This window comes from Mobula hypostoma, chromosome 15 (genome assembly GCF_963921235.1).
Source record: "Mobula hypostoma chromosome 15, sMobHyp1.1, whole genome shotgun sequence".
In the NCBI taxonomy this organism is placed as follows: Eukaryota; Metazoa; Chordata; class Chondrichthyes; order Myliobatiformes; family Myliobatidae; genus Mobula; species Mobula hypostoma.
This window is the reverse complement of record NC_086111.1, coordinates 38,989,281-39,007,464: the sequence shown is the minus strand read 5'-3', so window position 1 is coordinate 39,007,464 and position 18,184 is coordinate 38,989,281. Positions and strand designations below refer to the sequence as shown.

At 38.1% G+C, this 18,184-nt stretch overlaps 1 protein-coding gene across 12 annotated transcripts in view; it reads right to left on the bottom strand.

Annotated features, from left to right (window-relative positions):
• Window positions 1-211: 211 nt before the first annotated feature.
• Window positions 212-18,184, bottom strand: part of foxp1b (forkhead box P1b) — a 570,970-nt gene continuing 552,997 nt past the window's right edge. For all 12 annotated transcript variants that reach the window (XM_063067913.1, XM_063067910.1, XM_063067911.1 and 9 more), the window contains 2 exons: window positions 13,568-13,734; window positions 212-4,996 (listed from right to left, as the gene is read on the bottom strand). In XM_063067913.1, coding sequence (XP_062923983.1) covers window positions 4,852-4,996; window positions 13,568-13,734 — 312 coding nt within the window. In that variant the 3' untranslated portion in view covers window positions 212-4,851. The remainder of the gene's footprint in view (window positions 4,997-13,567; window positions 13,735-18,184) is intronic.

Genomic DNA, 18,184 nt, shown 5'->3' with positions numbered 1-18,184 from the left:
TACATGTAAGCAAAGTTTATAAGTAAAAATGTCACAGGTACTTTGAAACGATTATTATTGCACAATTATAGTGCAACAGATGTTTGTAAAGACTTTTATTTCAAAACACACAATTTAATAACCTTTCATTACAACAACAAAGCATTATTAATTTCAACATTCATTTAAATCCAATTTAAATGGATTTTCAATAAGACACTGAGCAGCTGTTAAATCTTGAGTTGTTTGTTCTCTTTTGGCTTATGCATTTTGAATTATTCAGCTGTGCATGTGCCAGAGACATTTTGAGCTGGATGGAAATTCTTGAAATATGGATTTTCTACTTGGGCGTAGAATAATAAAAAGCATGTGTGCTTTAAAGAGGGGTCACTTAATGAGGAATGCAAGAAGTATAGAGTTACTTCTGTATCCCATTACAACATGCGCTAATATTTGCTAAACAAACTTTTGGAACATTTGTGCATTACATGCAGAAGTATTTTTTCAAGCAACTTGCCAATCCAGCAAAATGGTGATTCCATAGGGGCTTTTTAAAGATAGCAAGCTAATCATATATTTGATTGCATATCTCATATAGTGACCCTGATCATTCTGTGACCCAAATTAAAATGATACCTCCTGACATTTATAAGACTGAGCAATAAGATAAACTAGAAACAATTCATGTCACTTAAAGCTTTTTAACGAATCGATGCAACTATTTGTAATTGCTTGTTTCACAAGATTAAAAGTGTACAGACCTGACCTGTGTACTCAGTTTTGTGGCTAACATGACCTGTGCATCGGTCGTTAAAACAAACCACTTTGTGATCAGCAATAATTTCCATCAAGAAATCCATATTACTAATATTTCTAGAATTTTAATGCAGTTTGAATTTATAGCTGATCAAATGCAGTAACCTAAATTGCTGTTACAAGGAGACAGTTTAACTGACATTATTAATTATGGGAGAATTTAATGTTTAAGTACCGGCACTTGTACTGGTCAGCTTTGTGACTGGGTCACGAAAGAGTCAGAATAGTGCTTTGATAACTAGCCATTTCATCTGTTATGAGGAAATTTTCATGATATGTGATTAAAAATGAGAGTAACACCGGAAAATGATGACTTTGGGTTTTGCAGGGATCAACATAATCCTGAAAATGACAACACTGCAAACAGTGTGAACAACCAGCATTTTTATTGCATTTGAGAATGCTAATGTCAGTAATTAGTACTGACTACACACATGAATTTTTTTATTGTCTGCATCAACAGACATGGAATGATGGATTACACTGATGTAAGGAATGAGTTCCTGTATGCCTCTACAATAATCTCTTAACTGGCAGCAACAACATTCAAAGCACCATGATAACACAATGTCCTCAGTCTGTACCATTTTCCAAACAACCCTTTACGAAACAGATTTTAATTTACTGGTTTTTGACAGTGTAAAGGCTGTGACTCTCATTCCTGACATTGAAGTTACCTGAATCATGGTACTTCGATCATGATAATGTATGCTTTTCTTAGAGAAAAAGCATGTAACAAATTATCTTTACATCTTGGCACCTTGTAAAGTTCTTTTTTTAAAAAAAATTATTCAACAGGTTGACACTCCCCAGTTTTAATAATCATTACTTCACTGCAACTGGCCCTGGAATTCATCATGCTAAGTATTCACGACAGCAGGAAGAGAAATGACTTTTTAAACTGTCTTCTCCAAATCCTTCAAACTTTTAAGACAGCTGCAGAGGGCAGTGGCTGGACCTTTGTAAGCGAGAAGTATCAAAACAGCCTAACACAAACAAAACTGTACAAAATGCTTCGTTCAACGGTAACTTAAAATTCTGTCAACTGTACTACAGTTAAAGCAAAAAAAAGAAAGGGATTTTCTCCCAACTGTCAGCAACTGTCTTCCATTATTCTCAAAGCAAGGGTTAATAAGTAAAATACATGTGCAGAACATTTTGCAGTTTCAATACATACAGTCGTTTTCAAAGCTTTCTTTTAATATAGTCAATACAAAGCAGTTGCACAAAAGCAAATGTGATTTAAACAGATTTTTTTTTGTTTTGGGGCTTAAAAGAACAGTGTTTAAAAAGAAACAGAAAAGACAAAGGCTTGCACTGACACATTGGGATATTTATGTACAATGTAACAAACCCCCACCCTTTAGAAGCAACTGTATATCCAAACGGATATGGTGACAACGTTCAGTCATTGAAATCCTGTACATAAAGAGCCTGAGGTTCAGAGTTGATTCTGCTGAAAGGCTGTGGCACCTGCTAGATAAGCAAGCTCTAAGTTTGCTAGTCTTTAGACTAAACATGCAAGACATACAACTAAGTGCAACTGAGTGAAATGTTTTATTTTTCATTCCCTAAAAGTCTGAACTGAGGTATGCGTACTAACAGTTTCTCATGCTGTTAACTTTAGTCATGTCTAGCTACACATGCTGAGAATGTACTAATCTAACCATCTTATTCCCTCAAATACAGAGTTAACCAACAGGCCACTCAGTTTGAAAGCATGGAATCTCTTCTCATGATCCCATTCAGCAACTGCCTGTACATCCTCATGAAGCTGCCTGGAATGCCATTACAAATATATATTTTAAAAGACCACAGACTGCCCATTTAACAGAAAGTTGGATTATGCTGAAAAATAACTGCTGTAATGTCTCTTGTACCAAGCGAACGAGTGCACAGGAGTGTTTCTGTATGATGAACGTGGAAACGAAACAAACAATTCTGAAAAAGTGTGCCAAGGTAAACTAAATGCGAGTTACCTCGGCATCCAGGAGATTGGTCTCCAAACAAAAGTGGCACACCATCTTTCAAACACAGCCTCCATAATGAGCATTTTCCTTAAGAAAAACTTATTATATGGTCCAGTTCTATCTCGAAAGCTATTCCTTTGCTCTCTGTATTACAGTTGGAATCTTGCATCTTCAGTTTTTTTTCTGCATTACTCTCATCTGCACAGAAAAGTTCTACATTCACCTTCCCTTGATGGAATGCTCCCTTTCTTTGTGGCCTCAGTGCCATAATTTCCTGGTTTGGTCACCAATTTCTACAATTAAATTTCCCTACACTGAGCAAATTTGGTCATTATAGGAAAAAGATCTGGGTTTTCAGAGATAATACCTTTGGTTCAAACATCCACCTGGCCTGTTACAGACATTGTTAAAAGGAGACTTTAACATCATAGGTTATTGTCTGTGCATCAGTCCATTTTTAGCCATTTCCCTCTGGATTCTGGTACCTCCTTTGATCAACAATAAGAGGATATTTGGCTTCATCAGATAAAGCATCAAACAGAGAACATAATTTACCTTTAAGATCATCTTTGGTAATCTCAGAAAAAATTATCTGATTTAAAAAACAGCAAAAATAAATAAAGCTCTGAAAGCTTTTTTTCAACTGACAACCTATATAGTCCTAAATAAATACATGAGAGTGGGGTTTTGGGGAGGTGATAGAAAATGACCAGTCGCAGTCTTGAGACAGGAAAGATGTTGAGTGTTATAGAAAACAATTCAATGACCTATATTAACAGAATTACCTTCTGTACGTAAATTTGCTTCAGGATCACATAGGCTTGCAAGATAAGCTCTAGTGACATAGCTTTCTATTTTGAAATCTACTGCGAACTTTTCTAAGTTTGCTGAAATAACAAATCTCTATTGAGCTACTTAACACAGCACTGGACATAAAATTCTTAACTGAAAAGCTTAAACTGCAGTGTAAATTATTATTTATACAGACAACATATTTTATGTTCTACTTGCTTTCAACTCCTGTATCTCCTTACTAGTTGCTGAACCTGAACAACAGGAATTGATCTATGGTGCATATGCAGGAGACAAGGGATAATTACTAAATATCTTTTTTTCTGTCATTCTGCCCCCTTGTTCACTGGCTCCACCATTCCTAGAAGTGAACCTTTCTCCGGAGTTTGGAATGTTGGCTCTGCCACTTGATACTAAAAGTTGGGCCTGCTGATTTCTGACCCAAAGCAGACAAAATGATCAGTATTGTTAAACTGTACATACAATGAAAACAGGCCTGAGGTTTACTTGTGTTTTTTTTAAAATAATCTCAATGAAGTTAAGGGGAGTGGATGACAGAAAAACTACTGTATGTGTAACAAATCGATGTGAGGCATTCTGTCCCATTGGCTAAAAAACTTAACATTCAACCACTGAACATAGATCTTAATGAGGTCCTCCAAAGGCCTGTGGCCGGCAATTATAAAACTGCTTGGATGCAGCAGAAGCAAACATAGACACAGTAAAATTTCAGCAAATTATTTTTCACAAATTATTTCCCTTCTCCCCTGCTCCATGAAAACAAGTGTGGATTAAAGGCAGTGATAGTAAAACAATCCACTTCCAGTACTGTGCAATTCAGTTTTAGCCTCAGTCTTCCATTTGAATATGCAAGTTCTGGGAAGAGCTCTATCTGCAGTTTGAACTATTAACAGTTTTGATCAGACCCATGAGTCCAACTTGGCAGAACTGCAGTCCAAAGTCAGCTGCAAAGTCTGTGAGGGTGACAGTACAGCTCAGTAACTTTCAACACTGATGTTGACTTCAGGAGAGGAAAATCCCAAGTACCAAACAAGTCCATCCAATGTATGTAGAATACAAATTCCTTTTTTCCAACAAAAAGTAGAAAAAAATCAGAAACATTCCCCAATGGGATTCTTAATGGCACTAAAAGTTATTTAAAACATTTCATTACTTTGTCAAAAAGGGGCTGAAAATTCCTCCAAACTGCCACATTAGGGAGAGATTTCACAGGTAAGTCTGACAAGCTTTCTTTCATTTTAATCTTCATCTCAGGAAATGATGGGAAGCATGCTCATTCCATGTCTTCATTCCCTGGGTCCTCTTCAAATTCTCTGTCATTGTCCAGCTCCGGACTATGATTTGCTGTTGTCACTAAAGACAGGGGCCCTTCCATGTCCTCTGGGTCCATTGGTTCCTCTTTAACATGAACGGGATACCTAGAACAAAACCAGACCATTTTATTTCAGACAGCAATAAAGGGAAATACTGGTTTGGCTGCAACATTACTGAAAAGTAAAGTAAATGAGGTAGCACAATTTTTTAAATGCATTAACAATGTTTGAATCCAAGTAAGAGCTCCAGAAACTAGAACCAAACTATCAAAACACTTCTATAACAAATGATTTAAAAAACTAATCCAACAAAAGATTTGCCACATTCAGAGAACACAAATTAAATGAAAATAAGTGCAACAAAGCAGCTGTTTGTCAAGCACCTTGTGGAGGCTGATCACTGTGTGAAATGCTGTTCTAGTTAACATGCAGAACCTGTGAGCTTTTTCTCCAGAGGATGACCCTGAGTGAGGTTCTATCATTAATCAACTTCAACCAAACACAGCAACCAGACATCATGATACATGCTTTAAACTCCAAATTAATGCATATTTTTACAAACTGTCAATAATGGAAGAAAAGCACTGCCAGGAAACATAGGCTGAGGGGAAAAAGCCTGCTAAACACAACAGTGTGATAAGAAACTGCATTCCTAACGAGAATAATAATGCTGTCAGTTGTAAACAAGGCAGAACATGATCCCAGCCCTTGGACTGGGCAAGGGATGCACTAAGGAGATGAGATCTGCCAAATTCTCATTACTGAATAGCACATGAATAACTCATGGGGGGAAACGTGGGTTGATTTTACGAAACCACAGTGATAACAATTGAAAAATGTCTTGTGTAAATCACATTTACAACAATCTAGTCAGAAACACAAATAGATTTTAGGGTAGCTCTGTCAGCATGCTCATGTAAACACGCCAATAAGCAAACAGTGTTTTCCTGACTGACCAGAATTAAAATAAGACACTGTATTCAAAATGAGTTTGTTTCTTTTGCTTAACTATTATGCACTAAAACAGGAAATAAAGTGAAAAAAATAGAGAACGCCCTTGCTGCTTTCAAAACAATCAACTTTTTAAAGACATTTATTTCTTTATCTTTTTGAAAAAGTAGCAATAAATTTGGCTTTGTTTTTCAACTTCCTCCACCCAAACCTGCTGTTTGACCTCATCAGTAATAAACCTTGCTGTGCTTAAATTGTCTGTAATAACAGCTGCTCCAACTTAAATTTTTCCATGTTTATCTGCTGCATTTGCATGAAAATCTATTTGTTTATTTGATTTATAAGGAGAATGACTTTCAACAAATCTCCATGTTTGGAAGTATAATGTGCTTTGCCAATGTACACAACATGCTAACTTGCTTTGAGCTAACTTTGGAGCACGCCAGGATGAAAGTGCCATCTTGACGCAGTAATTAATCTACTGGATGTGTACTTCCCAGTATTTCAAAGATTAACAAATATTTCAGTGGTTTGTAGCCACAATGAGAACATGTCTCGATTAAGAATACATACTTTGTTACTGATCTGTTTTGTTATAAAAAGGTATATAAATCTTTCAGCAGCACGTGAGGTTTCACGGTGTGCTACCACACCAGCAATTGGACTAACGTAACTACTCAACTTCTTATGCAACACTTCGTTGGGGTATTTTATTTTCAATCTGGTAAAAAAGCAGTGTTGATTTTATCTAAGCCGCTGTTCATGCACCACCTACCAGATGTGACACAGCAACAAGAAACAATTCAAAGATCATGTGCTTCTGTTAAATGCTATTCACAGTATACAGAACAGTGAAATCTAAAAACTTCTATAGTTTACACCAATGTTCTTTTCTGAATCAAACATATCATTAAACTCTTAATTTTAAATTTGCATTCAGCATCTATAATAATTTCTGCATAGGATTCAAATCTTATGATGCAAAGCAGATGTACAAGATGTAACAAACCACACAAATTAATCATAAAATCTAATCTCACATATGTAGATGTTTCCCTTTAACCTACCACGCTAAATATTGCAATAAGATGCATTTTTACCAGCATCATCGGGGGGGGGGGGCGGCAGTGGGGGGATTTGCTCAATAATTCCTATAAATACTGATCACCCAGAAGGACTGCACACCCACCCATCCTGCCTTACCCTTCCTGTTTCAAAATTCTACCCTCAACACCATTCATATATAGCACGGACAGCAATCTCCCATTACTTCATACTGTTATATATGCGCTCATTATATTGCCGTCTGGTACTATAATGCTCCTATTAATTTTGCTTTTGATATTTTAAGAGTGATCTATAAATCAAGAATCCTTTCATATGAGCCTCCATTAATGCTTGGCAAGGATGCTGTTTGCAGCATATTATTTTAATCTTATAATGCAAGGAAGTGAATGAGCAGTTTTATTCCACAGAATTTATTACAACTTTTAGGTTTACAGTGGCTGCAGGCGAAATTATTCAACACCTTTGTTTGAGTGGCTGCATTGTTATCAGAGTCAATTGCTTTGCAAAATGATGCAGGGGGTTGTATCTAAGCAGGTTATATTGAAAAAGAAACAGCTTTGCTGTAGGCCACCTTGGATCTAATCGTGCACTTTTTGAATTTGTATGCTTGTTTGAATAGTTATCTTCCTGACTGATAATGGAATCTCATTGTGGAACTACACACCCAGGTCCTACTGCCACCTCCATTACTCATTACAGAGTAGAACATGATAGTTGTCCATCCTCAATCAAGTTTCTTGATTGCGTATTCAGCTACAACTAGAAGCAAAATTTCTTCAAAGAATACAAAGGGCAAAGCTGAAAATAATCTGAGCCTTTTCAATTCACTTTGATCCTAATATCACATACATATAGTAACGTGAGGGAGATTTAATAAAAGAAAAAAGTTTGCTTAGATACACTGACAGATTATTCACTGTTCTGCTATGGCTGTACTGGCACCAGAGAACAATGAATGTGATCACAGGAACAATGGCAAAAGCTTATGATCTGACCTGATCTTTAAACCATGATATGTAGTGCTTGCTGTATTCACTATTTCTAGAATGACTGGAAAAGCTATCTTTTTATCACTTAAACTTTAAAAATCTAATAGGGGGTCCTGTATGGTTCTAGCTCCAACTTAAATCTGGCATGAACATCAAATCAGATTTGTGGGATCTAATCTTTCAGATTTTGAAGAATGCTTTCACAATTTTACCTTATTATTGTTTTTACAGTTGCAATAGAAAAACCACAAAGTAAAATAAAAATGGTTTAACATTCATACAACTGTACCTCCCAGACAGCATTTACAAATAACTAATCTCAGCAATAACAAAGGTGTGTCTTTTTTTTCAGAACATTTTGTAATGGGTGGTGCAGTATGTTAGAACACCAAACAGACAGTGACAGGGGTGTGGTAGGATATGGTTTTGTACTTGGAAGATCCCCTACATTAGCTTCCTGAGCACAGCTGCATTGGCAGGAGAATTACTGAATGGAGGTCAAGGCCTTGCTAAGAAAGTCCTGGGTACAGTCAACATCAAAGCCACACAAATATGTTTTCTAATGGTCATATTGACTGAGATCAGTGGAGGGTGGGGATTGCCACTGATTCTAATGACTGATTATAGAAGCAGCGTGCAAGATTTAAAAGTGTAACAAAAGAAATGGGTACACAAAATACCAAGTTATAAGTCACAGAGAACTACAGCACAAAAACATGCTTTGTGCCCGATTTAGTTCATGCCAAACTTATTTAAGTTCTTAGATTTTTTACTGGAGTCTTTACATAAGTTCTTAGATTTTTTACTGGAGTCTTTACTTAAGTTCTTAGATTTTTTACTGGAGTCTTTACTTAAGTTCTTAGATTTTTTTACTGGAGCACTTAATGAAGTGTTTTTTTCTTTTTTTTACTTGTTAGCAAACAAACAGATTGACAATTTAATGTGCAGATGTTTCCCTGATAAAGTTCCATGGAACAACTGGCAACTGTGAAGTTCTACCTTCTGCTGGGTTGGTATCTTCGAAACATGATTCATCATCTCCAGCAGTGGTCAGTTCTGGGTCTTCCCAAATCCCAAACCTATCAGAATATGCATTTGACCCAACCTGAAACCATTACATAGAGTCAAGTTGAATAACAGTCCAAAAAGCAAAAGCTTTGCAGAATGGAGCTCCAAGTAAAGTGTATTCTGTGTAAAGTCAGCACTTTCACTGATGTTGCATTTATCAACAGGCAAAAAGCTACTGTGAGAAATACCCTGAAGAAATAAGAGCAGGGATTCAACACTGTTCAGGAGAACTGGCAAAGCAGTATATGTGGGCATATTCTCTGTCATCTGGCTCTCTCAGCTGGTTACTGCTGTACCATAACTGGAGTATGGAGAGGGTCATCTGTTTCCATGGCAATTCAATGAGGAAGAAAGCATTCAAGAGAATAGTCATTCTCTAATGGAATCCCCTATTGTCTTTCAATGAGTTCAATAATGAAGCTCATGGCATTATGCAGTATCATCCTCCCCCAGAGCCTTCGCTGTCATCATCTGGTCTCTGGTGGATCTACATGGCCTTAGGCTCCTGGTTTATAAGGCCAGAAGACGTGGGAGCAGAATTCAGCCATTTGGCCCATCAAGTCTGCTCCACCATTCAATCATGGCAGATCCTTTTCTTTTCCCCTCAGCCCCACTTCCTGGCCTTCTTCCTGTAACCTTTGATACCGTGGCCAATCAAGAACCTATCAATCTCCACCATAAATATACTCAACAATCTGTCCTCCACAGCTGCCTGTGGTTAACAAATTCCACAAATTCATCACCTTCCGGCTAAAGAAGTTTCTCCGCATCTCTGTTTTGAAAGGGTGCTGCTCTAAACTGAGAATGTGCCCTTTTGTCCTAGACTCCCCCACCATGGGAAAGATCTTTCCATATCTACTCTGTTTAGACCTTTCAACATTTGAAAGGTTTCAATCAGATCACCCCTCATCCTTCTAAATTCCAGCAACTACAGGTGAGAGCCATTAAACATCCCTCATATGATAGATAACCTTTTCATTCCTGGAATCATCCTTGTGAAACTCCTCTAAACACTTTCCAATGCCAGCATATCTTTCCTTACATAAGGAGCCCAAAACTGTTTACAATACTCAAGGTGAGGCCTCATCATTGCCTTACAAAGCTCTTACATTGCATTGCATCATATCCCTGCTCTTGTAGTCTAGATCTCTTGAAATGAGTGCTAACATTGTATTTGCCTTCCTCACCACCAACTCAACCTGCAAGTTAACATTTAGGGTGTCCTGCACAAGACTCGCATGTCCCTTTGGATTTTCTTCCTGTTTAGAAAATAGTCTACACATTCATTTCTTCTACCAAAGTGCATGACCATGCATTTTCCAACACTGTATTTCATTTACCACTTCCTTGCCCATTCTCCTAATCTGTCTAAGTCCTTCTGCAGCCTTCCTGTTTACTCAACACTACCTGCCCCTCCACAAATCTTCCTACCATCTGCAAACTTGGCAACAAAGCCATCTATTCCATCACCTAAATCATTGATATACAGCATAAAAAGAAGTGGTCGCAACACCAACCCTTGTGGAACACCGCTAGTCACCAGCAGCCAAATAGAAAACCCACTCGCTGCCTCCTATCGGTCAGCCATGCGAGTAACTTTCCTTTAATACCATGGGCTTTAAATGTGGTAAGCAGTCTCTTGTGTGTCACCCTGTCAAAGGCCTTCTGAAAATATCCAACTATACAACATCCGCTGCATCCCCTTTAACTATACAGTGGCATGCAAAAGTTTGGGCAGCCCTGGTCAAAATTTCTGTTACTGTGAATAGCTAAGTGAGTAAAAGATGACCTGATTTCCAAAAGGCATAAAGTTAAAGATAACACATTTCTTTAATATTTTAAGCACAATTACTTTTTTATTTCTGTCTTTTACAGTTTCAAAATAACAAAAAAGGAAAAGGGCCTGAAGCAAAAGTTTGGGCAAACTGCATGGCCAGTACTTAGTATCACCCCTTTGGCAAGTATCACAGCTTGTAAACGCATTCTGTAGCCAGCTAGGAGTCTTTCAATTCTTGTTTGGGGGATTTTCACCTATTCTTCCTTGCAAAAGGCTTCTAATTCTGTGAGATTCTTGGGCCGTCTTGCTCTTTTGAGGTCTATCCACAGATTTTCGATGATATTTAGGTTGGGGGACTGTGAGGGCCATGGCAAAACCTTCAGATTACGCCCCTTGAGGTAGTCCATTGTGGATTATGTGGTGTGTTTAGGATCATTATCCTGTTGTAGAAGCCATCCTCTTTTCATCTTCAGCTTTTTTACAGACGGTGTGATGTTTGCTTCCAATATTTCCCGGTATTTAATTGAATTCATTCTTCCCTCTACCAGTGAAATATTCCCTGTGCCACTGGCTGCAACACAAGCCCAAAGCATGATCGATCCACCCCCATGCTTAACAGTTGGAGAGGTGTTCTTTTCGTGAGAATCTGCACCCTTTTTCTCCAAACATACCTTTGCTCGTTGCGGCCAAAAAGTTCTATTTTAACTTCATCAGTCCACAGGACTTGTTTCCAAAATGCATCAGGCTTGTTTAGATGTTCCTTTGCAAACTTCTGACGCTGAATTTTGTGATGAGGACACAGGAAAGGTTTTCTTCTGTTGACTCTTCCATGAAGGTCATATTTGTGCAGGTGTCACTGCACAGTAGAACAGTGCACCACCACTCTAAATCTTCCTGAAGGTCTTTTGCAGTCAAACGGGGGTTCTGATTTGCCTTCTAGCAATCCTATAAGCAGTTCTCTCAGAAAGTTTTCTTGGTCTTTCAGACCTCAACTTTACCTCCACTGCTCCTGTTAACTACCATTTCTTATTTACGTTATGAACTGAGGAAACAGCTACCTGAAAACACTTTGCTATCTTCTTATAGCTTTCTCCTGCTTTGTGGGCATCATTTATTTTAATTTTCAGAGTGCTGGGCAGCTGCTTAGAGGAGCCTGTGGCTGCTGATTGTTGGGACATGGTTTGAGGAGTCAGGGTATTTTTGAAGCTTTGAAATTTGCATCTTCTGGCATTTCCTAATGATGATTGTGAACAAGCCATAGCCCTAACAAGCTAATTAAGGTCTGAGACCTTGGTAGAAGTTATCTGAGAGCTCAAATCTCTTGGGGTGCCCAAACTTTTGCATGGTGCTCCTTTCCTTTTTTCCACTCTAAAATTGTACAAAACAAAAATAATATACTAATCTTGCTTAAAATGTTGAAAAGAATGTTTCATCTTTAACTTTATGACTTTTGGAGATCAGTTCATCTTCTACTCACTTAACTATTCACAGTAACAGAAATTCTGACCAGGAGTGCCCAAACTTCTGCATGCCACTGTATTACTTGTAACCTCCTCAAAGAATTTCAACAGGTTCATCTGGCAAGATTTTCCCTTAAGGAAACCATGTTGTCCTACCTTGTGCCTATGTCACCAAGTACTCCAGAACCTCATCCTTAACAATCGACTCCAACACCGCCCCAAGCACTGAGGTCGGGCTATCTGGTCTACAGTTTCTCTTCTGCTGCCTCCCTCCTTCCTTGAAGAGTGGAGTGACATTTGCAATTTTCAAGACTTCCAGAACAAAGCCAAAGTCCAATGAGTTTTAAAAGATCATTATTAATACCTCCACAATCTTTACTGCTACCTCTTTCAGAACTCTAGGGTGCAATTCATCTGGTCCAGGTGACTTAAATACCTTTATGTCTTTCACCATTTTGAGCACCTTCTCCTTTGTAATTGTAACTGCACTCACTTTTCTTCCCTCATACCCTTCAACATCTGGTACACTGCGCGTGTCTTCCACAGAGAAAGCTGATGCAAAACACTCATTTAGTTCATCTGCTCTCTCCTTGTCCATTGTGATTATCTCTCTGGCCTCATTTTCTAGCAATCGTACGTCCATTCTCATCTCTCTTATTTTTTTTATATACTCGAAAAAGCTTTTTCTATCCGCCTTGATATTGTTTACAGCAGAGGTTCCCAACCTTATTTATGCCATGGGCCCCTATCATTAACCGGGGTCTCAGTGAACCCCAGGTTGGGAACCCCTGGATAAAACTGAACCAGGCTTTCTAGTCACAATTATTATTACGTGGTGTCTGCTGTACTGAGCCTGTATACATGAATGTCAGATCACAAAATTATTAGCTTAGAAGACCTTGATCCTCTCTGGATTTGCACATGAAAATGGCTACCTGGACAATGGACTTGAGGGCAGTTGCAATATATAGAAATACCAGTGCTTAAGTCATAATAGAAGAAACTCAGAATAAATGTCCAATTTTGTCTCAACTGCAGTCCCAGTCAGTTGCTTCCTCATCTGTTATCACCTCATTGCTCATACTGTACATCTCAGCAAGGATAACATCTGAATCATAAAACACAGCGATTTACAAATTTCAAGAACACTGTAAAGCAGAGATGAAAATATGAATATTTACCAGCTTGAAACCTTGCTGTACATAACAAAGTATAGGGTAATAAACCAATAAAGAGATAAAAACAGATTACACATAAACTAAGTATCTGTCCCCTGTAGCACAGCCAGGCATACAATTTAGGCCACTCCCAAGAGAATTTTTGAACACAAGACGAAAAAGAGATCAGAAGTGTAAATACTCACATTGTTTGCAGTGGGGAACGTCCTGGACTGCTGTCACTCTCGTTGCTATTTGAATGTTCCACTGCACCATTTAGTTCCTCATGGATAGCACTCACCATTGTGGCTACAGTGGCATTTCCCATGGAAGCAGTAGTGTATAGAGGTATGTTATTCTCAGCCATCGAAACCTACAAAGCGTGCAATGAAATTGATATTAAACATTAATTTATTGAATCTAACAGTTCAATACTTGCTATCCATTTTCAGTGCTATCAGAACTCTTTGAGCTTATTTGCTAAATGCATTGTACACACTAACATCACACAGAATAGAAGACACTTAAATAATTACCATCTCCATGGTGGCAGCAAGAAAATGTGTCTTACAAATGCCTGCAACTTGGTACAGTACTGTGCGAAAGTCTTAGGCATATGCAAGGAAACGCTGCAAGACAAAGTTTGTGAAAGCTTTGCAATTACCTGGTTTTCTGCATTAATTATTCATAAAATATGGTCTGATCTTCATCTAAGTCACAATAATAGACAAACACAATCTGCCTAAACTAATAATACACAAACAATTGTGTCTTCATTGAACACATTGTTTACTCATTCACAGGGCATTCTGGAAGAACTTTGAGAACCCTTGTATTTCATATCTGGTACAACCTCCTTTAGCAGTAATAACCTCCACCAAAAGTTTTTTGTAGCTGCTGATCAAGTTGCACAATGGTGAGGAGGAATTTTAGACTATTACTCCATACAAAACTGTTTCAGATCATCAATACTTCCAAGATACCTTGCATGGACAGCTCTCTTCAGAACGTGCCACAGCATCTCAATTGGTTTAAGGTCTGGACTCTGATTTGACCATTCCAAAACATAAATTTTCTTCTTTTTAAACTTTTCTGTTGTTGATTTACTTGTGTTTCGGATCATTGTCTTGCTGCATCATCCAACTTCTATTAAGCTTCCAGTGACGGACCACTACCCTGACATTCTGCTGTAAAATATCTTGCTACAATTTTGAATTCATTGTTTCCTCAATGATTGCAAGCTGTCCAGGCCCTGAGGCAACAAAGGAGCCCCCAGCCATAACGTTCCTTCCACCATGCTTCAGAGTTGGGATGAGGTTTTGGTGTTAGTGTGCAGTGTCCTTTTCTTCCAAAAAAAACTGTGTGCATTTCTGACAAAAAGTTCCACTTTTGCCTCATTTGTCCACAGAACACTGTCCCAGAAATGTTGTGGAACATCCAAGTGGTCTTTTGCAAATTGATATGTTTATTTTGGAGAGCAGTGGTTTCCTCCGTGGTCTCCTTCCATGAATACCATTCTTGTTCAGTGTTTTTCTTATAGTGGACAATGAACAGAGACTTTAAGAAGTCCTAGAGACTTTTGCTGTTACACTTGGGTTCTTTTTCACCACCTTCAGCATTGCAAAGTGTGATCTTTGCAGGACGCCAACTCCTAGGGAGAGTAGCAACAGTACTGAATTTTCTCCATTTGTAGACAATTTCTCTTACTGTGGAATGATGGACACTCAAGTCTTTAAAAATGCTTTTGTAGCCTTTTCCAGCTTCATGCATCTCTACAATTCTTCCTCTAAGGTCCTCTGTTTTGATTGAGGCATAGTGTACCTAAACAGATCTTTATTGAGAAGAGAAGGCTCTCTCAGTAACCTGACTTGGCGTGTCTTTTTTTTAATAGGGCAGGGCACCTCTACAACCCACACCTCCAACCTCATCTCATTGATTGTCACACCTGACTCCAAATAGCTTTTGTCGAAGGCATAACCACAGAAGTTCACATACTTTTTTGAACCTAAACTGTGATTGTTTAAATGGTGTACTCAGTGTTGATGAGAAGAAGTACAATTGTGTGTTATTAGTTTAGGCAGGTTGTGTTTGTCTATTGTTGTGACTTAAATGAAGATCAGACCACACATTTTATGAGAAATTAATGCAGAAAACCAGGTAATTGCAAAGGGTTCACAAACTATTTCCTGCAACTATGTGTATATAGGGTGGAACACTGCAGGACAGGTAGCAGAGAAGGAGTGCCGGGGGCACGGATCACCAAGGTCATTTGATTCCAAACAATTGGTTTATTGACCATTACAGAATGTCTCTCTGGTGCTTCCTACTCCCTTTCCTCTCCCCTTTTTCCCAACCATGATTCTGCTCTCCTTGTCCCCTTCCCACTCTCAACAGAGGCCCATATCAGAATCAGGTTTATCTTCACTCACATATGTCATGATTTTTTTTGTGGCAGCAGTACAGTGCGGTACATAATATTACTATTAATACTATGCAACGTTATTAGGCATACTAGATATATATATGTACCTAAGACTTCTGCACAGTTTTGTACATCAGTGCTTGTTTCCTTTATTATTTATGGGTGTTAAAGTTTTCTCCTAATGTTACTTCTGGTAAGTGCATACTGTATATTTAGTGATTCCAAAAATTATAACACTTTGGTCACACTTAAGACTTAGAAGAGAACGAAATAGACACCAGCTGAGAGTACTGAGTTTCTTTCCAAAATAAAGTTCTTTGCCTATGCCTATGGCTACTCCTGTAATTACAACAAAATTGAAAACAAATATAAATGACTATGGCACCCTGCATCCTACCTTGCGTATCATGTTTTCTTCTAAAGCATGTTACCAATCACTACTTGTAGTAATAGAAGTATTATGACTGTGTGTATACAAAATCAGGGCATCTTTTTTAAACATTTCACAACTCCAAATATCCATATCTTTTGGAAGTGAGAACTCATAAATTAAAAGATTCCTTGCTGACATAACTGAAGATCTGATTAGTCAAGTTTTAAATATTAAAGTCTGATTTCTTGCCTTCATAAAATGTGGATGTGGTACTTTTTGTAATATGAGACAGGCAAGTTAACAATTCAAAATTCCCTGCGCAATCAATAAAGTGCCGATAGAAGTAGGTTTGCAGTGCCACCTCTTGTGTTAAGCTAGACTATAGAAGACTGATTATTATTCACACAGGGGTTCCATTTTGGGCCATTTGTTTTTTTGTCTGATTGGTTTTCTGAAAGAAGCAGCTTCATACAGGTACCATTATAGAATTGTTATAACAGTTTCCTGAGGACTAGTCATCTGCATTTTGCATTACTTAGAATGTCTCTTCTCCAAAAATTTTGAAGTTGGTTAGGCATCCGTTTACTTTTAGACTTTTAAAAAAAAGGCTAATCGTAAGGCACACAAAGGCTAATCGTAAGGCACACAAAGAACTGGTGAGAAGGCAAAAACAGTAAACTGCAAATTCAAATGCTTTATCATATCGGTATCAGCTCAAAGAATTGAAAGCATTTTAATGTATTGCCACAGCACTCAATCAATCGATAACACTGGAGTTTTCTGAGTGTTTGTAATTTATTCATTTGGCAGCAGCTAGTGCTCTGAATACTAGTTTTGTAGGTAAAGCAAAGAAGTGATGTGCGGCAAGTACACACAAAGCAAACTAGTTAGGTCACTAACTGCCACAGCACCTGATTAACTAGGCATGCTGGGCCTCAGCTTGACAGCACGCTGCAGTTCAAGTATGTCAACTGTCAACCTGAAGGGATCATCTGAAGGTTACTACTTCATTCAAGCTTAATGCATTGGGAATGTTTCTAGACAGGAGCCAGCTACTTTTCTGTACAGGGTCTACTAGGGAAATAACTAAGTCCTTGTATTTTGAACTATTCCAAAGCATGCACCTCAGGAGTGGCCAGCAACAGCAGCAACATATTGTACTTCCCAAATGATAACTTCGAGAGTGTAGGGTATGACATATGCTGCAATTCACACACTTGCCAATAACCCTCAAGTTATCCAAATAGAAATATCTATTGATCCGGCAATGCCCGTATGATATGTAATTTGGAACAGGACATGTTACTGTGAAATAGCTGGAGATAAAAACAAGGCACACACATCATTCAAGGCAATCAAATAAGCACTACTCTTGCTGAAAAAGAATAGAGAGATGTTCCTTTTTATGTTTTATGCATTTTCATTCATTTATTTTGAATATTTCAAACGATTGCCAAAACTGTGGGTCATTTTTTTTTTATATTTCCACTTCACTTTTGCCATCTATCCTTCTTACTCCTTTATGGCTGCACTTCTTGGTGAACTACTTAATCAGCTTGCGATCAGCTCCCAAATCAATAAGCCTTGAGCTTTTCGACCCATCCCCATTCCACCTGCGTCTTTTTTGATCCACCACCTATATTTGCACACGGAACAGCTGTTTGATGAAAACTTGCCAAGACATGCCTGAGTCAATCAGTTAATCGTTCAGGTAAATTAGGGTTCACAGCAACAACGTACTTAAGACACAGAAACATCAGATGCTTAAAATAATCAGTGGAGCCCTTACAATAGATCTACAGGAGGATTACAAAATTGTAACTGCATACTCTGTAGAGTATAATACTGCTATGGTTAGATACCGTTTTGGATGAGATATTGCACTAAGCAATTGTACACACAGCAGTCACCTGCAATAGACTTCAAATAATGTATCATGTGTCAGGGATTCATTACCAAGCGTTCCAGTGGGCCCTGCTATGGGTCTTGATATATTCACTGACATTTTTTTAAAGTTTACCTTTGAAC